This window comes from Pseudonaja textilis, chromosome Z, assembly GCF_049901715.1.
Source record: "Pseudonaja textilis isolate UNSWEBS1 chromosome Z, rPseTex1.2, whole genome shotgun sequence".
NCBI classification, from domain to species: domain Eukaryota; kingdom Metazoa; phylum Chordata; class Lepidosauria; order Squamata; family Elapidae; genus Pseudonaja; species Pseudonaja textilis.
In genome coordinates, this window is record NC_142008.1 from 20278096 (window position 1) to 20299655 (window position 21560).

The 21560-nt window shown below is 38.7% G+C and overlaps 2 protein-coding genes across 4 annotated transcripts in view; one reads left to right on the forward strand and one right to left on the reverse strand.

Annotated features, from left to right (window-relative positions):
• The window catches only part of LOC113451351 (A-kinase anchor protein 9), a 48991-nt gene extending 45244 nt beyond the window's left edge, over window positions 1-3747 (forward strand). For both annotated transcript variants that reach the window (XM_087916942.1, XM_087916943.1), the window contains 3 exons: window positions 1266-1389; window positions 2566-2705; window positions 3213-3747. In XM_087916942.1, coding sequence (XP_087773068.1) covers window positions 1266-1389; window positions 2566-2705; window positions 3213-3256 — 308 coding nt within the window. In that variant the 3' untranslated portion in view covers window positions 3257-3747. The remainder of the gene's footprint in view (window positions 1-1265; window positions 1390-2565; window positions 2706-3212) is intronic.
• A 454-nt stretch (window positions 3748-4201) lies between these two features.
• On the reverse strand, window positions 4202-21057 carry CYP51A1 (cytochrome P450 family 51 subfamily A member 1). 2 transcript variants are annotated; one of them, XM_026722726.2, is made up of 10 exons: window positions 20880-21057; window positions 19119-19217; window positions 16131-16307; window positions 15349-15475; window positions 13483-13657; window positions 9692-9811; window positions 8543-8738; window positions 7785-7880; window positions 7165-7333; window positions 4202-4989 (listed from the first exon to the last, which is right to left on the reverse strand). In XM_026722726.2, exons 1-10 carry the CDS (start codon window positions 21036-21038, stop codon window positions 4793-4795), a joined length of 1515 nt encoding a protein of 504 aa, XP_026578511.1. In that variant the 5' UTR covers window positions 21039-21057; the 3' UTR covers window positions 4202-4792. The 2 variants fall into 2 exon arrangements, with proteins under 2 accessions (XP_026578511.1, XP_087773071.1); XM_087916945.1 differs by having other exon boundaries at window positions 20820-21057.
• Between the last annotated feature and the right edge of the window lie 503 nt (window positions 21058-21560).

Here is a 21560-nt window from a genome sequence, read left to right on the forward strand (position 1 = left end):
ATAGAAAGGAGTGCCTACAGCTAATTACCAATTATGAAAGCGAAAGAAGGCATATTCTTCCTTCCTGCTTAAATAATATAGATACTTAAAAATGAATATTACTCCTCTTAAAAATTTTGTGGAAATATCGTTCCACGTGTATCTTAATCTAGCACAATCTAATAGATGCTTCCTAAGAATTATTAGAAAATTAACAGAAATACATAAATATCTAAACAATTAACATTTGGTTGTGGGCATTCCATTTCAGTGAACAGCTAACACAGCTAATACAGCTAATACAGGTTATCCCGTTTTGTTTAGTGACTGTTTGAAGTTACAATGGCACTGAAAAAAGCGACATGACTATTTTTCACACTTATAACCATTGCAGCATCTCCGGGGTCACATGATCCAAATTCATGGCAACTGACTCTTATTTATGATGGTTGCAGCGTCCCAGGTCATGATATCATCTTTTGCAACCTTACATAACTAAAGTCAGTAGGGAAGCCAGCTCACTTACCCACTGTGATTAAGTTAATAACTGCAGTGATTCATTAACAACTGTGCCAAGAAAGTGTAAAAATGAGGCACAATTTGCTTAACAACTGTCTCATGTAGCAACAGAAATTTTGGTCTCCATTGTGGTCATAAATCAAGGACATAAATTAAATATAAGAACATGGTATATGCTGTAAGATTCAATTTTCAGATTTCTTTTGAACAAGAGTAAAATATCACCACATATTACTTGTTTTATATGCTGTTACCCAGAAGTATTTTCACCAGGAAATAGCAACCATTTAAAACTTTAGGTTTTACTTAATTTTAATTGAATTTTGTAGTATTTATTGTTCGATATTGTATGATTGTAAAAATGATTGATACCTATTGCTACTTGATTTAGAAGTTATCTATGTTTATTCTTTCCAAAATGGTAAGGAAATTTCATAACACATATTTCACTAACAGTAGTAATCATTGAACATGTAACTTAATAAAATCTTGTACTCTCATTATTCTTGTATCTATGCCAAAAGCTTTTTTTTTAATAAAAGATAATTTATCAGAATATTTATAGGCTCTTAAAGAAAAGCCTAGATATTGCACTTCAATTCTGCTTTCAGTTGTTGGTTATTAAAAAAATACACATTTTACTGGTGTCCTTATAATTTTCATGGTCACATTATACATGAAGGCACTATAATTTATGACCCCATCTGCCAAATATCAAAGAAAGCTGCCTGAGTTCTAAAATAAGCCTATTTTTGTTCTTTGTACAGGTAACGAGTTACGGTCTGATTCATTTTCTGGTAGTCTGGAACTCTGTGGAGAACATAGAGCTGCTTCTTATAGATCCAGATCAGAACTGGAATCTCTCAGATCTCCTTTTTCTTATCAGCATAGGTAAACATTGATATATGGCCATTGCCTGCATTTCAAAGACTGGATTGCTAGACCATATACACACTTTCTCAATATAAAATGCTGTTGACAAAACAGTTATTGTTTGATCATGATGATTGTTTTATTAACTCTCCAGATGCATAAGCTTGATGATTCTGGAAACTGGATGCTAGAAATATTTTGATGTGACTCTTTGCAACTCAGCATACTATTCAAGGGTAGTTTTTGTCGGTTTGCAAAGTAATTTTGCAACCTAGAAAGTATATCTTTTACCCCAGGTATATTATGAAACTGTTGTGTTCATTATGTATCATATACATCTCAGGCCTGTGCTAGATTGGACCAGATATTCTACTGTTCTACTAGTTGATTTATAGTAGAATTCTTGTAAGCTAAACAGTTCTCCAACTTTATCTTAGTTTGCATTACTAAAAGTACTTTCTGAAGATTGGGAAAATCTTCAGAGGGATAAATAACTCAGCAGAAGGAACTGCAATCAAGAACTAAATCAGCACAACTCTTTTGTATATGTAGGGAAACACTTTCATAAGATGTATTAGTTATTTGGAATATTTTTAAATATTGGAAACTTTTGGAAATAATACTGTCTTGACAAAATATGTTTAGTGAATAGTACTAAGCTATGGGAACGCTATTTTCTAAGCTATGTTAGTGTATTTTAGGGATGCAGTGGCACAGTGGTTAAAGACTCTGAGCTGGAGACCTGACAGCCCAGGCTCAAGACTAGAGATCCTCACAATGGGATAAGCTCCATTATTTGCCCTAGCTCCTGCCCATTTAGCAGCTTGAAAGCATGCAAATGCAACTAGATAGGTACCAAATGCAGTGGAAAGGTAACAACTTTCTATGTGCAATTGAAATAATTGTTGACTACTGTTCAATGTAACCCCCTCCACTTCCTTTGTTGAATCTTTAATTGCAAAGCTTTTTTAAAGATGCATATCAGTGATGCCAAGTAAAGATTTTTTTAAAGGTTAGCGGACAGGAAAGATATCTGGTAAATTTAAATTGATAGATTGTGTTTCTTCAGTATACAATATATTTACTTTCCTAATATCTAGAAAATTGGGTTATTTTTCCATATTTATAAACTGCCAGATATTTTGCATCAGTCTGTTTCATTAACATTTTTTGTCTTTCTCTTTTATATCTAAGGTATCAGGGCATCCATACTGATTTCAGCCCAGTTTCCCTTGCATGTTCTCAGCTGCAGAATTATGATCCTGATAGAGCTTTAACAGATTATATTAATCGTCTGGAGTCCCTACAAAGACGACTTGGCAATGTACAGCCAGGTAGATATCACTATTCTTTTAGTTGCTATTTCTTCATCTTGTACTCACACTAAGTTCTACTACAGTACATATAGTCCTCAACTGAAAAGTTCATTTAGTGACTGTTCGAAGTTACAATGGCCCTGAAGAAAGTGACATGACAGTTTTTCATATTTACAACCATTGCAGTATCCCCATGGCTACGTGATGAAAATTTGGATTATATTTATCACAATTGCAGTGTCCCAAGGTCCTTTGAGCACCTTTTGAGACCTTCTGGCAATGGGGAAGGCAGATTCACTTAACAACTGTTACTAATTTAACAACTGCTGTGATTCTCTTAACAACTATGGCAAGAAAGGTCATAGAATAGGGCAAAGTTTACTTAACTACTGTCTTACTTAGCAAAAGAAATGGACTAAATTGTGGTCATAAGTTGAGGACTACTTGTATTGCTGCTGTCAGTACTTAACTATGTTGATTGTATAAGGTCTTAAGATTCTGAATATTTGTCTTTCTGCTCCACAGCATCTGCTTCACAAACTCAGCTGCATTCTGCTCTCCGAAGATAATCTTTAAAATATTTTTGCCACCAATGATAACATCAAATGAAATGCCTTCTGCAAATTATCTTGCTGCTGTGCTTTTGTACAATGTCGTGGGACCAATATGAACACAGTTCAACAATTGTATGCAGCTCACCTTGCTGGCACCAAACGAAGATTAGAAGTTATGTATATAGGCATTTTTTGTGGTTATTTGAGCCTGGTTATTAAATCTCATGTATATTTGTGGAATGCTAATTTAAACACTTAAATTATTTAAAGTGTGTATTTATCAAATGGGTGAGGAGGTGAAACTTGAGATTACTGAATGCATAGGAGCACAACTTTTTTCCTCAATAAGGTCTAAGTGAAGGACTTTTCACAATTTTATTCTATTTGCTACTGGCATCGCAGAGAGAAATATCACTTCTAGAGACCTATTTTTGTACAGGTAGAACTTTTGGATTTTCTGGTTATTTTATCAAAGTGCTGAAATAAAGATGATTTCATCATTTTAATATGTATCTGAAACTATTTTAAAATGGGTTTTTGTGTTCTGATTTTAAATAATGAAAATGTTGTTTTAAAAGCTTGAATATAATTATTAGTATTCACATCTACATTTACCAGCCCTTCACAGCAAAAACTCAACTTCAGAGTAGGTTTCTTGGGGTTATAAATACAGTAGACCCAGATAACAGAAGTTTGTTGCCCCGAAGATGATAGCATTTAAATGGATAAAGAACTCTGTTGTGTCTATATATAGTACATAGACACAAGCTTCTATTATCTGGGTCTGTGTGTGTGTGTGTGTGTGTGTGTGTGTATCACATATTTCCATTTCTATTCTAATAATACAGAATAATGTATATTCCATTAGAATATTAAAAAGGAGACCAATCAGATTGAAATACTAAAAATCCATCTGTTTATGATACATGACAATGTATGACAAGTGTTATACAGTACTGGTCAGTTTTCATTCTCTTTAATTAAAAACATTACTGAAGGTCTAATAGTTAAATGACAAACTTTCTCCAAATGTACATTCTATATCCCTAGTTACATAACAATGATTAAACGTTTCAAGTTTATGCAGAACTACTAATATCTCACTAACAAATTAGTATCCGTAATCACCTTTTAAAAAACTATTCAAATTTTATTTTACAAGAAATAATTTCACTTCTGGTAAGCATGTTAATAGCAATCTTCCAGGAAGCAATCTTATTAGACATACAGAAAATCACTATGCCAATATCTACGAAGTTATAGCAACCTGAAATTGATTTTATATTTCTAAAAATTCATTGATAGTACTATGGTTTTTCCCCATGTTTAAATTATGGCATCATGTTCCTTTTGAACCAGTCTCTTTTCACCCATGTTATCTTTGAGCTTTCCAAATTTAGTTTAGTAAGAGCTTTCACTTAAAAAGAAAAATGAGCTCAAACACATTTAAGTTACTGAAACATGAAATAAAAAAATCTAACACAGAATTCCAAATTTTCTTTGCAAATTACAGGCAACTATCAACTTCTTTAGTTGTGCTAGAAAGCTTCTCTACAATGTATGTGTCTCATTTGGTGATCTCCTTTTATAACTAATTAATGGGTTAATAGGAGTGTGGATCATAGTTGAATAATTTATGGCAGGAAAATATCCATTGACTAAATCAAATTCATATAAACGCAGAAGTGTTGACCAAATTGTCTTAATCTGAATATATGCAAAGTTCTCTCCAATGCAGCGATGACGACCTAGAAAGAAAAAAAAATTGTTTCCATTTCATTTAGTCTACTTTAAAATTAACATAGAGTTTTAATTACTTATACATAAAATACAAACAGAAAAGTATTCACAGCCCATTATACATTCCCATGAATGATCTTTGAAGGAGCAGTATACTGAAATTAAGATGGTGCTTCTGCCTCATTCATGGGTGGAGAGACAGGTGCATCAGCATACATTTGTCTTCTATACAGTTAGTCCTTGAGCCCAAAAATTTCTGTTGCTAAGCAAGACATTTGAATTTTGACCCATTTTACCAGCTTTCTTGCCACAGTTGTTAAGTGGCAAAAGATGATCACATGATCCTGGGATACTGCAATCATCATAAATATGAGTCGGTTGCCAAGATCTGAATTTTGACCACAGGGATGCCGCAGTGATCAAAAGTGTGAAAAATATGTCTTTTTTTCAGTACTGTTGTATCGAAGAAAAGAGCCCCTCTTTTCCTATCCAGTTTCTTAACTTTCTCATATTGCATCCCCATCTAATATTGTCCTTCCTTCCCAGGATAGCCTTCTCCAGGTGCTTTGGGGGGGGGGGGCATTGTTATTGGAGAGAATATGCAGAATCAATTTTATAAATAGGACAGCTTACCCTATAGGCATCTAATTCAATTTAATCTCACTCTGCAATTTTGGGAAGTAGCTTTAGGCCAGTGGAGTGTGAATAAATATATGTCCATGTTATGTGTGTGCAACAAAACACTGGCTTATTGGGAATGAGGGAAATCTCCAGGATTGGCTCTGGTTGTTAAGAGTGCATAGCCAGGTGAGACGAGGAAATGCGCCTCTCCTTCGTGTTCCCATACAGACTCTATTTAACTAACCCAGGTGTCGGCGACCCACGGCTCTGGAGCTGCATGTGGCTCTTTGGGCCTTCTGCTGTGGCTCCCTGTCCCATCACTGGCTGGCCCCACCCCTCACCCTCCCCTTGCCTGGCCTGAGAAGGTAGCGATGGTGGGGAGGGGGATGCAGAAGCAGCCAGGGCCGATTCTCCAGCGCTTCACTCTTGCTGGATCTTCTTCCGGCCTTTGTTAATGCTGGGCATTACCTCGGTTGCTTAGGGAAATGTGCAACCTGCTCTCTGCCCCGAGGCACTGGCCTGACCTGGTTGCAACCTATGCCAGCCTCGCTAATTCAAGAGCTGGTGGGATGGGAATGGGATCCGGGAAGATGGGATGACGGAAAGGGGAACGATCCCGCAGTGGTCAGCCATGGTTTTAAGCTGGCCTGCCGAAAGTCGCACGCTCAACCCGGGGGTCAGGCTCAGAGAAAGCCAGAGCACCCTCACCAAAGAGCTCTCCTTGGGGATTTTCACTACTCCTTTTATTTCTTCTTTTTGGAAATTTGGCCTGGCTGAGGAACGGTCGCCAGGGGCAGAGGCTTCTCTTCGGACAACCCTCCTGAGAGAGGGCGGGAGGGGGGAGATGGGGGGAGAGAGACATAGTGAGACACACACAGAGGGAAAGGGAGGGAGAGATAAGAGATACAGAGGAGAGGGGAGGAGAGGAGAGGGGGGAAGATAGGGAGGGGCAGATAGAAATACAGAGACAGACACGGAGAGAGATACAGAGAGGGGGAAGATAGGGGAGAGATACAGAGAAGGGGAGAGAGGGGGGGAAGAGAGATATAGAGGGGAGGGAAACGAGTTTTGTGGCTGGGTAGGCATGGCTGGGGGGGTCATGTGACTGGATGGGAATAAGTGACATCGAGTTGGCCACACCCATCCAGGTTTTGTGGCCCTGAGTGTTTTTTTTTCCTGTGGGAAATGGGTCCAAATGGCTCTTTGAGTATTTAATGTTTCAGACCCCTGAACTAAGCCAATTATTGGAAGTATTTACATCATTGATTTCAACAGGACCCAATTTAAAAGCACTGTTTGAATTTGCAAATAAATTTAAACACTTGACACGTTAGCATTAATGACTATACTTTGGGCATGGTAACTTTCCCCCCCTAATATGTTCAATGAATGACCTGCCCAACAGCTCCAGTTTATGAGTAGTTCAAATCATGGGTTGTTTTGCTGCTTTTTTGGTGCATGGGGGAAAATAATACTATCTAATTCTAAACAGCTCTATAAGCAACCATTCACTGCAATAAAATTGGAAATTGGACATATAGGGATGTAGCAAGTAAACATACCAGCACCAAATGGTACAAATGCAAACTTTTTTTCAGCCGCAGGATTATCTTGAAGGTAGCGGTCTGGTTTGAACTTTAAATTTTCTGTCCAACAATCTTTAAGTGTGTGATTAATAGTAGGAGATACACAAATTTGATGACCAGGTAGAATTGTATAACCAGCGATAGTCTAAAGACAAAAGAGAATATAAAGGTAAAGTTTATTGATGCCTAAATTACTAAGGATACATTAGGAATTGGAATTCAGACACACCAACTATCAATAGACACACAGAGATAAGCTATATTTATACACAATTCCAAAGAGACATTTAAAAAAAGCTAAGAAGGAAACAAACAAAAAATCAGAATACATCCTCTCCAGTACCACAGTCAGATAAGCAGGGATTAAGAACAGATAAACTATCAGAAAAACAACAGCCTAATCAAGGAATTAAAGCACACCATCCACAAATACTGGAAAGGAAACTACTTTATAAAAACCCCAAACTTTTGCATTGATAAAGTTACCTAGTTGGGTATTGCAACATCTGCAAGCAAGGTTTATCTTTTTTTATACTACCTTAGGTGTTTATTCTTATTTACATTGATATATATTCCATATAAACCACATTTCTTACCTGGGGAGTTTTCGCCATCCTCATCATAGTCATTATAGGTGGTCTAAGTCTTAATGTTTCTTTCAAGCAACGATCCAATAAATTCAAATCCTTGAGCTAAAAAAAGGTGTATTTACAATTTCTTATATTCAGAATGTTTTTAAAATGTATATAATTATAAGCTATAATTTTATGTATATGTAGTTGTGATAGCAAATAACTTCAATGAACCAAATAGCTTTGTTACAGGTTTGAAGGTAATAACTACTTATGACTTAAAGTTGCATGCAGAAGAATTTACTCCCAGCAAAGAAATAGAAATAAGTTGTTAATATAGATAGTAATATACAAAACTAGATAAACATACTCTGTACATAATATTCACTGCAAAATCTAGACCCAAGAAAAGAAAGGAAGGAGAAAGGAAAGAGAAAGGGCAGAAGAAAGGAGAGAGAGAGAAGGAAGGAAGGAAGGAAGGAAGGAAGGAAGGAAGGAAGGAAGGAAGGAAGGAAGGAAGGAAGGAAGGAAGGAGAAAAAAAAGAGCAAGCATTGGACACCCAGTTTCAGGCTAAGAAATGATCAGCTGCAGACTGATCAGACTTTCAGAAACTGTCATACAGGAGTTTTTTGTTTAATACATTTTCTCTTAATATCCATATGCAAAAAACCTTGTAGGTTTAGAATACTATTTTATCTCACTAATGCAAATTTTCTCTGATTTCACATCTACATTTAAAAGCTATATTGGTAAATTGAAAAAGAGCTACAGGCCTACAAACCTGATCATAGGTCAATGAAGGTAAATTTTCTCCACACACATTTTTTTGTTCCTCATAACACTGTTCCTGTATTGATTTTTCTCTAGCCAAAAAAAAGCCAAGCCAAGCGCTAGTGGTTGAAGATGTATGCTGGCCTGCTAAGAGCAATCCAATAAGCATTCCAGCAATTTCATCATCTGTTAGAGATCGTCCGTCTCTGAATTTCAAAATATAAATAATATACCAGAATGAGGAGAATCCTCAATTTTTTGTCAACTCTCTTGACAAAACTTCACAATATTTTACAACATAGAATTTCAGCATAGGTATCAGTATTATTAAAAGTATTTAAGTCTTGCCATTTCTATACTGAATTCAACTTAAAGAGCTTACAAATTTAAAATATTGAAGATTATTGGACTAATCAGAGTAATAAGACGCAACAGTCTTCTTTCTAAATGTCTTAACAAGTTTTTCTAGACATTGATTTATGTAAATAATGTTTTAAAATAAAACTTCTAAATACTGTTATGTCTGTACAGAAAATACTTTCAAAACTTTTCAGCCTGGATCAAAGTTTTCATTTTATAGTAGTTTGGCTCCTGGCAACAAGTAGCTTCTGAATTTATAAGATAAATACTTAATGGCAGGGATGGGCAATGTGTGGTTCTCTAGATGTTAAATTCAACCTCCATGAGACTTAGACAATATGCTAGTGATGAGAGTGTAGGTTTTAAATCTGGATTATTATATATTGTCTGCACTTGATGGGACAGGTGGTCAGTTTAATAGCAACTAAATCTAATTTAACCATGAGACTAAATCTAATTTAACCATGGTTTCTTGAATAAAACACTGTACACTACGCTAAGTTCCCCCCCCCCGCACTTCTTATGGTATCTGTGATCCCCCGCCACATAATAGCTTTCTCACTGAAAATAACATGTATTGAAGATTATTAATTTGTCTGTTTTCAATTCAATGCTATTTTCTTCTCCTACACAAAAAGCTACATTTCGAAACTGTTCTTGCTTTTTATAGATTAACGTTCTGAATTTTATCCTGATTTCTGATCCACTACACAAGTTTTCACACAGTTCTGTTTTTATTCCTATTCGGATTATGGTTCAGGCATTACAACAATCCAGGCATTACAACAATTTCACATACTTGTAAGTAACATCCAGTAGTGTTTGCAGCATGTCATCTTCTCTCATAGAAGACTGTCTTCTTTTCTGAATTACTTCATAGAAAATAGATTTTAGTTTCCGGTGGGCTCTATCTCTGCATCTGAAATTAAAAACAAGTTGCAAAAATGAAAGACTTGGGATTTTGCAGATAGTTTTGAACGTTTAATTGCCCTTAAGTTCTTTTTTTAGCCCTAGACAAAAGATATATCAAATTTTTAAAAGGACTATTGTAATCTATTGCCAAAACCTGGCAATTACTGAAAGCAACCCATTGTCCAGACTGCAATTCCCAACTTGGTTCAGAATTGTTTTTCTTTTGCATTTCTTTTGCATTTGATCCAGTACACTTCATTTGGTGTTTGAAATTATTGCTTGCATTCTGTTAACTTGTAATAAAGATACTCAGGCCAAATAAAACCTATCAGTTTTTTGAGAATCAGCCTAGACAGGAAACCCTACACCACTTCAGACAAATGGTTATCCAACTTCTTAAAAACTTCCAATGTTAGAGCATTTACAACTTCTGAGGCAAGTTGTTCCACTGATTAATTGTTCTAACTATCAGGCAATTTCTCCGTAGTTCTAAGTTGCTTCTCTCCTTGATTAGTTTCCACCCATTGCTTCTTGTCCTGCCCTCAGGTGCTTTGGAGAATAACTTGACTCTTGGACTTCCGGTTTGCCAGGCTTCGGTGACGGCAGGGATTCGCGACTCTGCGCAATCCCTGCCGTGCTAGCTGTCTTGGTGCCTCCGATCCCGACAGATCTGGAGGATAAGGCTGCCCTGTTGGGGCAGCCGAAGATAGGGGGGATCCGGACAGGGGTTGGGGGGTATCACAGACCCCCTCCCCAGCCGGCAAAACCCCCTTTTCTCAAGGCGGTGGAGCGGCGGTCTCTAATGGCCGCCATGAAGAAGCCGGCAACTGGTTAAGAATGTGCAGGAGGAAGAAGGAGGAAGCTACAAAGTGAAAGGGTTTTTTTTGGCTGAACCGGGACTTTAAGGATATATTTAATATCCTGAAAGCTACTATTTTTTGGATGTTACATTGTTTCCAGTGGAGGTTTCTTAAAGCGGCGAATGGAAGTGTTGAAAGGGAAAGTTACTCTCCCTCCCTTACGGAATTAACAAATGGACACTGAAAAACCTGCTTTTTTACAGAAGGTAAAAATTTAAAGCTCTTTGTTACAAGTGGGAAGGGAGAAGTCTGGAAAAAAAAAATTATATTAAGACTTTGTTGGAGATGCCTTGAAGATTAAGAGACTAGAAGCTAACTGCAATAAGGCTTTAAAATACAGATTGTTTTTTTTTTCCTAACTTATATTACCCCAGGAAGAGAAATTGCAAAGGGAAGAACTTTGTGCTTTGCTTGGACTGTTTGATGACTTTGGGACTTTGGGGGATTGTTTTAAGTTTGGAAATATCTTGGTTGGCTTAATAAGAAGAAGAGGAAAAAGAAAAAGAAGAAGAAAAGGTTTATAATGGCTCTATCTCTATCTACTGAAAAACAAGGAAAGAAGGCAAGGACGCTATGGGAGAAGCCTTTTGCTTTTTAGAAATGGCGCTTGCTATTTTTCAGCAAATTCAACAACAGTTGGAGGAAGCGGAGGAGGAAGAAGCCATTTTTAATGAACCAAAAAGTTTGATTAAGAAAGAAAGGAGAAAGAGAGGAAGGAAAAAGAAGAACTTAAGACTTAAAAAAATATCCATGAAAGAGAAAAATAAGATGCAAAATCAATATAATGTTAGAAAGCAAAAGGAAAGAAGAATACAACAGAGAGGGGAAGCCAAAAAGGTGGAGGTTAGGAGAGGAGTGGGTAAAAAGGCTAGGTGGGTTAAGGAAGAAAGGGAAAAGGGGGGGAAAAGTCACAAAGGTATAAAACAAGATGGGAAAAAGAAAAAAATTTTTAGGGACAAATGGTAATGTATAATTTAAAAAAAAAGGGGGGGGATTCTGCAAAGAGAATAGCTTGACTCTTTCTTTGTGGAAGCCCCTGAAATGTAGGAACACTGCTATCATATACCCCAGTCTTTCTTTTCATTAAATTAAACATACCCAATTCTAGCAACCATTCTTCATATGTTTTAGCCTCCAGTCCCCTAATCATCTTGGTTGCTCTTCTCTGCACTCTTTCTAGAGTCTCAACATCTTTTTTACATCGTGGCGACTGAATGCAGTATTCCGAGTGTGGCCTTACCAAGGCATTATAGAGTGGTATTAACACTTCACATGATCTTGATTCTATCCCTCTGTTAATGCAGCCTAGAATTGTGTTGGCTTTTTTGGGAGCTGCTGCACATTGCTGGTTCATATTTAAATGGTTGTCCACTAGGACTGCGAGATTCCTCTCACAGTTACTACTATTGAGCAAGGTACCACATATACTGTACTTGTGCATTTGATTTTTCTTACCTAAATGTAGAACCTTACTTTTTCACCATTGAATTTCATTTTGTTAGATAGCGCCCAATGTTCAAGTCTGTCAAGATCCTTCTACATCTTAAGCCTATCTTGGCTATTCCTGCCAGCTTGGTGTCGTCTGCAAATTTGATGAGTTCCCCATCTATCCCCTTGTCCAAGTCATTGATGAAGATGTTGAAGAGTACTGGGCCTAAAACAGAGCCTTGGGGTACTTCAATGCATACCTGCATGTAGATGCAGTTCTATTGAGGACTATACTTTTGAGTGTGGTTAGTCAGCCAGTTACAAATCCATCTGGTGGTGATACTGTCTAACCCACATTTTCTACTTCATCTAGCAATAGGTTATGGTCTAGTTTATCAAGTGCCTTACTTAAGTCCAAGTAAATTATATTGACAGCATTCCTCTGGTCAACCAATTTTGTCACTTTGTCAAAGAATGCAATAAGGTTAGTCTGGCATGATCTGTTTTTAACGAACCCATGTTGGCTTTTAGTTATTACTTTGTTTGCTTCTAGGTATTTGCTGATTCGTTGCTTGATTATCTTTTCCATAATCTTCCCTAGTATTGAGGTCAGGCTGATAGGTCTGTAGTTTCCCGGATTTATTTTTTAACTTTTTTGGAAGATACTATTAGCTCTCAATCCTGAATGAATTTTGAAGACTTTTTCATTTATACATTTACTGTATTAATTGAGAATTTTAGATTCCAAAACAAATTCCCAAAATTGATTGGCTTATTCACAAGTAGTATATGGAATCATCCTTTTTCTTTTGCCATGAAGAGTGCCACCTGCACACAAGCCAATTGTGAAACTTAAAACATTTGAAAATTTCAAGGGTTAGCTTATCCACACAATGGGCTTATCTGAGAATATATATGGTATTTCAAAAACAAGCTTCTAGGGTTTGACGGGGTAAAACTGACAGCAATTTGCAATTCAACTAGGGAAGACTGGATTCTGTGAAGTTCAATGGGTAGCACTGGGCATAAAGAGAGATACGAGAACTTGTAACATGCTAATGATTTAAAAATAGTAATATGTGTTAGCCTTACAAGGCAGTCTCATCACAAACCAGTAACCAGGATTACTAGCTCTATTTTTATTGCAGCATTAACAGACTCATTGCAAGTCTGAAAATACTCCTCCCATTCCTCACTTTTACTCTTCCAATTTCTAGGAGGGGTCTCCCCTTCTGAGTCATTTTTCTCATCTTTCCTTCTTCGAACTCAAATTTCATTTATCAGACCACTGAGTAAGCTACAGCTGTTCCTCTGGTATTCAAAATCATTCCCACATACCATTCATCATATTTGATTAACATTATTCTTGGCTGGTCAAGATGTTAAATACCTGAAACTGGGTAAAGGAAGCCACCCTGGTAAGAGCCATGCGGCATGAGTAAATCCCCCATCCAAATCGGCATAGAGCTGTGCTACTTTCTCATTGAGAATACTTCTTATTTCCTTCCCATGTAAACAGTGGCTTGCAGTCAAAATGATTAATTCGGAAAGTGCTTCAAATAAATCTGCAACATTCAACAAGGATTTTTTTAAAGGGTTACTATTTCCAGTGCATTTTAAAATGACAAAAGTTAGTAAGGCAAACACAAGAAGATCAATCTAATTTTTTATGATGATTCCTTGGTAGATATTTTGAGATAGAAAAGTAAAATATGTTCTGGAGCAGGGTAGAAGATAAGTTGACTTTCTTTTCCCATCCCTCATTGTCAAAGTATACCTCCCCCCCCTCCAAAAAAAAGCACGTCATCACTGAAGCTTGCACTTTAATTCTGGTAAGATCAGAAAAATTAGTTATGTACATGGAAACCTAAAACATCACAGGTCAACTCTTTTAGCCAAACTCTGCATTCTGTCTAATAGGGAATACCTAGGGCCAACCGAAAACCAGCCTGCTTCCACACTCAATCAAACAACAGTACAGAAGCTCAACAGCAATCAGAACCAGCCTTTGCATAATCAGACAGCAGATTATGTATGTATGTATTTATGTATGTATTTATATATGTATGTCAAATTTATATGTGAGTTCCATCTGCTATTCACAGAACTGCCTGTTCTGACCTAAAAAGCACTAAGCAGACTCTTTGTCCTGCCAAAACCCCTTTTATTAAACAAAGGTGAATTTCTTGCATTCCCATTCAGCCAAAGGCCTGGCAAACAAGTTTTTCAAGGGTGTAATTAGATGCATAGATCTCATCTAGCTTGGAGAGCTGCTAAGTAAATGTTTTCAAACACAGTACTGACAAGGAAGTGTTCTGTATGGACATTTACATTCTTGAAATCCGGCAACCCGGATTGGCCAAGCGCGCAGACACCGGATTGGTCGAGCGCGCGGCACTGATTGGCCGTTTGGAATCGACCGCGATTGGCCGAGCCGATCGGGGCGATTCGAACGGCTGTCATTGGCCGCAGCGCCCGGCACCAGATCCATTTAAGCCGCGGCTTCACCCAGCCCCAGTCACTTGTTTTTTCCTTAATAAATGAGCTGAACTCAAGTCACTGCCTCGCGTCTTTTGTTCGTATCGGCCGATACGACAGGAAGGGTTCGGCACAGTCTCTGACACGCACACACAGATCTTCACACTGCTGCAACAAATGAATTGTTTCCTGCAAAAGCCCCCCCACCTTTTGCTCTTCTTTTAATCCCTATGGAAGGGGCCATTCACCGTCCACCTGTGGCTTTACTTCCACATGGACCCTTAGTTCATAACTGTTCTTTTCTTTTGGCAGCTCTGTGCATACGAAGACTGGGAACCAGCTTCAGCTGCTCCCTCACCTCACCGCTGTCTGACTCCAAAGGCAGCTGATAACTGCCAGACTGCCCTGGCCCCATCTCTGCCTCTGACACAGAGCCATTGTTCAAGCCTTTCTCACCAACCTCCTCACTGTCCGACTCTGCTGCCAGCTCTGCCAACTGCTGGCAGGCCACAACACAGCCATGATCTCAACTTAATTTCGTCAAGTTTCTGCAACACAGCTAGTACCAACTCCCACAAATGATGCAGCAAGAAAGCAACTACCAGAATTTCCTGGGGTTTGGAATTGGCATCATTATTACAATTATCACTGAGGTTGTTTCTTTTGGTGGTTTTTTTTGGCATGGCATACATTTTCTACATAAGATACTACATCTGCCTTCCTTGGTTTGATAAGATTAAATCTTATAGTCCTAAATCTTTTCAAATGGTATACTTACTTCTTTTTCCTTTATCTCCCCAACTTTTAAAGTATTCTATAGTCTCTTTCTCAATTATTGATATATGATTTTTAAATTGACTTATATTCAGACCAGTTTTTAGCATTTTCTTCTGTTCCAAAAATACCTTAAAAATAAAAAGAATATTAATTTCAAAACAAAATACTTGGCTTATACTAGCCTTCCTCAAACTGTGTCTTCTGGGGTCCTAGAATCTAAATTCACAAACTAAATACTATTTACCATTTTTCCAAGATGAACTTTTCTTGATCTGCTGCTCTGGCAAACAGCAAACATCGGTCACTGGAAACATGAACTAGATAAATTCACTCTACTTTATTGTAAGGCTACATTATCAAAATCTCACAAGTTTGAAGATACAAAATTCCTTCCCCTATTTTTTAGCCACCTGATCAATTAAATTTCTTTCTCTGTTAAGCTGCTGTGGGCTCCTCCATCTCTTGTCTGATTTCATCCTAAATTGCATCTCTTTCACTTGTACCCAAAAAGTCATCCAAACATCCCATTATTTTAACTGAAGGCATAAGCCATGCTGTTGAACAGAAGATGAAAGCTGTATTTTCATCACAAATCCAGCCTTTTTTCTGACTTTTTCCAAATGGACCTCACTGTCAACAATAAATCCTTATAATTAGAGATCTTTAAGAGAAATGCTTTTTTTATAATTAAACCTAATCTGTTATGTCAGTTTTTATATTCTATTTATATAATTCAATACCAAAATCTAACTGAACTAATAATTCATGTAACAATATACATACTGCGTTGGGTACATCATAAGCTACTCCCTTGCCAAAAACAGGAGTAGTTAGCCGTGAATATACTTCTTCTGCATTCAACTCTTCGTTTTTACTATTGAACAAGAGAGCAGCTGCATCACTGCCCAGGAGGTAGGTGAAGGTCTTTCCCACCATAGTGAAGCTAAATACAGGCCCATACTGCAAGAGACAAACTGAGCAGTTAGAAAAAAAAAAAAACAGAAACGTATAACAATGGCATTTTTAGCATAATTGCATGTGAGTGACAATATAAATACATAAAACACATGTGACAAAAGAAAATATGATCAAATAGTGATGTTCAACACTATCTCCTCTATTAATTAATCCTTTTCTGCATAAATAATTGGAAGAATTCCCCGTGTACTCATTTTATTAAATTATAATTTACATCAGTGTTTTTCAAACTCATACATTTTAAGATATGTGACTTCAACTTCCTTGCTGGCTTGGAAATTCTGAGTGTCCCCACATCTTAACGTTGGTAAGTTTGAAAAATGATCAGGGTAAGTCCAAGAGCAACAAAGGACAATTCAGTCAGAGTTCAGTTCTTTATTTGCTTACCCCAACATACAGACTCTTGCTAGGCTAAAACCTTACTTGTTTCCCCTCTCTCTTTTTCTCCCTTTCTCTTTCATAAGACATTAGTCTTATGTCCTTCCTGCTATCTATCACACCAGTTTCCATGAGCGCCATATCCCACAAAAACACTGATTTAGATCCTGTAAGTGTAAAGGAACCTTCTTCAGTGAGCAGTGCAGAAAGTGACTAAGACGGCTTTCAACTGCAGTGCTTCCTGATTTTGTGGTTCGTCAGGAGCCTGTGGAGACAGCAGCAGAATTGGACAGTGGGGAAGAACAGAGACCAGTCTGGGAGTCTGTGGAGGACTTGGATGATGGTCCTGTGTCTGATACAGAGATGGGACCAGAGCCATCTGGGAGTTATGTGCTGACTCCAGAGCCTCCAGAATCTGACAGCAGCGAGGCAGAGGAACAAAGGGAGCCTGTTCCCAGTGTGCGTGTGCACAGAGCTGACAGAAGGCAAGAGCAGTTAAGACAAAAGGGGCAACTTGGGAGTAAGGCTTGGAGATGATTGCCTCTCCCATAAGATATAAAGGAAGTGCAAAGGGACAGAACCTTTGCAGGAAGCAACATTGTTCACTCTGGTTGGTTTGGAACTTGAAAGCTCCACGGTGAATTTTTGCTCCAATTGGTTTTGAAAGACTAATGGATACTTTAGTCGTTGGAAGCACTTCGAGTAAGATAAAGATGTGCCCTTATCAGACTTCTCCTGAAAAACTTTGGCAGATTTCCATGGGACTATTTATAACTGGTTGAGACTCATTACGGGCTTTGAATGACAAAAATTCACAGCTGTTGAACTAAAATAAAAGGGCTTTGGATTTAACATGTGCTTAACATGGTGTCTCAGGAAGCCTTGGTCAGAAGCCCATATTGAGCACCTAAGATTTTCCAAACCAGGTGACTTTGGGGCATGTTTCAGGATATCCTACAGCATGTATCAGAGACAGAAAGCCTGTCGACTGGACAACCATTATCTGCAGTGCATGCCAACAGAAGACAACCTGAAGCAGTCACAAAAGAGAATGATATATGTTGGTCATCACAAAGGCTCTTGTCAGTATTGTAAAGGAAGCAACATCTTCTCTGCAGACAGAGATTTTGTGGACCCCAACATTCTGCCAGTGGCAGCTAGCAGGAGGTTGAAGGTGATACAGATTAACCTCCCTTTGGTTTTTCTCTTGCAGGAGGTCTTCTCAACTGGAGGGGAGGGCAGCCTGTCTGTCCTAAAGCCATTTGGGAGCATCTTCAGGGCTGCCACAGCAAGGCCAGTTGGAGCTGTGGGAATGTAGAGATAGCTGCAGGATGTGTAGCTAAAATAACATTCTTTCCCGTGGGAACCAAGGACAATCTCACCAGGTAGTGGAAAGGCATGGACTAAAGCCAGCCGGAGGTGGGACAGTGACCTGATTGGACCATGTGATGGACGTGTGATCTAGGGACAAGAACTTTGGGTTTTGATTTGGGTGGGAAAACTTCAAGTCTTTCAATCGGGTTTTCACCAGCTGTGCCATTGCTTAGAGTGCTATACTGCAGGCTACTTCTGCTGACTGCTGGTTGCCTGCAATCTGGCAGTTCAAATCCCACCAGGCTCAAGACTCACTCAGTCTTCCATCCTTCCAGGGTGGGTAAAATGAGGACCCAGATTGTTGGGAAAATATGCTGATTCTGTAAAACTGCTTAGAAAAGCCTGGAAAGCACTATAAAGCAGTATATAAGTCTAAGTGCTATTGCTATACCTTGAGGAAATTCCGGGCCTCAGAGTTTTGATTGCATTGGGTCTGTTCCTTGACAGCTAGACTGGATGGATTCAGAATATAGGCTGGAGTTTCCCACCCTGAACCTCTCTCTACAATGAGGACCAGTAGCTTGTATGGCAGGCATTCCTCAGTCCAGAAGTTTATTGGCCTAACATTGGAAGACCTCCCTAGGAGTAGCTTCCTTCTGTAACATTGGCTTCAAAGCCACCTGACCTTTGCATTGAGGCAAACTGCTGCCTTCTCACTGCAAAACAAATCATATGTTGCTTCCAGAGCCCATACTGTTTTATCACTTTGCTTTGCACTGCCCTAGAAGTAAGTTCTTGTTAGATTTCCCATGCATCTCTAAATGAAATATTGGAACTGCTAACAAGATGACATTTGGAGAAAAAGATGACATGGGAAGAAGATTAGGTACAATACTCTGCTTTTATGCTCCATGAGTAATATCAACATTCTTAGATTTGTTGGATATGCAATTATGTTTGTCAAATTAAACTATTGCCTTTATTTAGTTATATGGATTCATTCATTAATTCCTCCAGTTATCCAAAACAAATATTGTTGTTTAAATATTTGGAATAACTTATTATTACAGATATATCACATTAGCAGTGCAAAAGGCTCACCTTTTCATAGGCATCTTCTAAAAACTGGATAGGATTTCTTCCAAAGGCAATTGCATGTCCCAGAAAAGGGATATTTGATGGAATATAAGGTGGATACTTCTACAGATGGAAAAAGAGAGAGAAACTAACCCTATTTTATCAACAGAGAGCAGCATACATCTAACCAGACTGGTTTTAAACAATGAATTTAAAATCTTTATTGCTGAATATGATTAAGATGACATTTTTAACAAACAAAGCTCTGATTGGAGGAGGCTTTAAGCATACAATAAAATTGCATGGAATTGGCCCAAGAAAATCAGAAGACAATAACTGAAAGAGAAATGAGAATAATGCTAAATAAGCAGATCAAGAGTGCACCAATAATGCTTAAAATAAGTTCATTTTAACAAGTAAGCATTTTACTTTAGAGCACATAACATTTGACCAAGAACCTAAAACTTTTACTGGCCCCTTCACAATTAGTTTTGTGGTTGCTAAGCAGAGATGCTCACAGTAGATGATCACTACGCAACATGGCCCAAAAATGTTCACTTCTGATGCTCCATTATAGGAAAGGAGGACAAAAGGTTTTAATTTTGGACTGGGTAGCAAAATACTCTTTAAGATCTGCACTTTCTATGAAACCTACTATCTTTGAAACTTGAAAGATGACAGAAACTGAAGTTGTACATTGGGGAAAAAAGGCTGATCACCTTTGCTAGTGGTCACTGGCCACACTGACAGAGGATGCTGGAAGTTACAATCCCAATATATCTGAAGGGTATCAGATGGGAGCCAGATGATGTGTGGTGGCCAGAACACCACAGTGAACTAAGCTGTCCGTCCATGATTTTGCCTGGGGGAATATTAAGGATTGGTCTCTCTCTCACACTACACACAAGCTTCTACAAAGAAAGGCCCCAAGGGATAACTTCTCCTTTTATTTTGGAAACAAAAGGGAGTTTATTTTATTTATTTTGTCAAGCGATTATAAGATAACAGGTTTAAGTATAACATAGTTATGAATACATGAAATGGATACGAATAAGAAAGAAAAGAAACAATAGGACAGGGACGGTAGGCATGTTGGTGCGCTTATGCACGCCCCCCTACAGACCTCTTAGGAAAGGGGTGAAGTCAATAGTAGAGAGTCTAAGATTGAAGTTTTTGGGGTTTGGGGAAAAAACCACAGAGTCAGGTAGAGTATTCCAGACATTGACCACTCTGGTGCTGAAGTCGTATTTCCTGCAATCAAGTTTGGTGCGATTAACCTCGAGTTTCTATCTATTGTGTGCTCTTGCGTTGTTATGGTTGAACCTGAAGTATTCCTTGACTGGTAGGACATTGCAATGTATGATTTTATATACTATACTTAGATCGGACAGGAGGCAGTGTAGTTCAAGATTTTCTAGGTCTAGAATTTCAAGTCTGGTGGCATAAGGTATTCTGCAACAAGGAGTGGAGGACTCTTCTTGTGAAATATTTCTGGACTTTCTCAATTGTGCTAATATCAGATATGTAAGTTCTCATTATCAACCAGGGCAAAGAAGGGCAAAGAGACTCTGTGTGTACATGTATGACGACCTGCACCTGCTCAGGTGTCGTTTTGGACCCTGAGTCACACCAAAGTACTTACCACCCCGAAGAATTCGTATGGAGAATGCAACTCAAAACACACACACACACCCGCATGCACCCAACACACCAATTCCGCCGTACCTTCAAAGAAAAAAATGATGTACCACCTAGGCGGACGCCAGCCAGCACCAATTTACTTACCTGGCCGCTGGCAGACTGTCGCTGCTGGCGAGTGCCGAGCTGGAACAGGTAACCCAAGCTCAGGGCAAACGCTGACGCGGCCAAAAGCAAGGATAGCGGGCTGCCGGCTGCCACCCTTTCCACCACATAGCCTCCGGCTTCGAACCAGCTCGGCTCCATCGTACCTTCAGGTTCTCACAAGAAGGGATCCAAAAATACTCGGGAGGAGCCTCGCGCGGCTGAGCAGATTCTCTGCCCATCTGACGAAGAGCGCACGGCAGCCAATCGGCGAGCGCGCGAGGACGGGGTGACCACGGGGTGGGATGAGAGACTGGGGAGGGTTGGAGCAGCTTGAGCCCGGGCTATCGTGAGGCTGGAAAGCACGGGAGATTTCTGGAGATGGCGTTTTTTGTGGTGGTGTTTGTAGATAAGGCTGGCTCTGGACCGGCTGAGGTCTTGGAGAGGATGACATGGTGACCAACCTCTCTTGCTATCCATCTCTCTCTGCCTGTTCTTTTGTTTTGGAAGAGATCCAACGATGTCTGCGATACTAACGTTTCTTCCAAAGCTGCATTAGGTGGACTAACTTTCAAAAATCTAGCTAACAGATCTGTTTCGTCCACACGTTGACGTTTAATGTTTCAATTGATATGTCTTTGCATTTTTGTATTTAGTTGCCAACAGTGTTCAACGGAGCATTCA

Excerpts from the sequence above, each read along its gene's own strand:
- CYP51A1 (XM_087916945.1), bottom strand. The coding sequence starts at position 21,038 with ATGGAGCCGAGCTGGTTCGAAGCCGGAGGCTATGTGGTGGAAAGGGTG. Across the intron at positions 13,658-15,348 it reads GGGAGATAAAGGAAAAAGAA|ATTTATTTGAAGCACTTTCC; the intron begins GTAAGTATACCA and ends TGAATGTTGCAG. Across the intron at positions 4,990-7,164 it reads ATTTGTACCATTTGGTGCTG|GTCGTCATCGCTGCATTGGA; the intron begins GTATGTTTACTT and ends TTTTCTTTCTAG.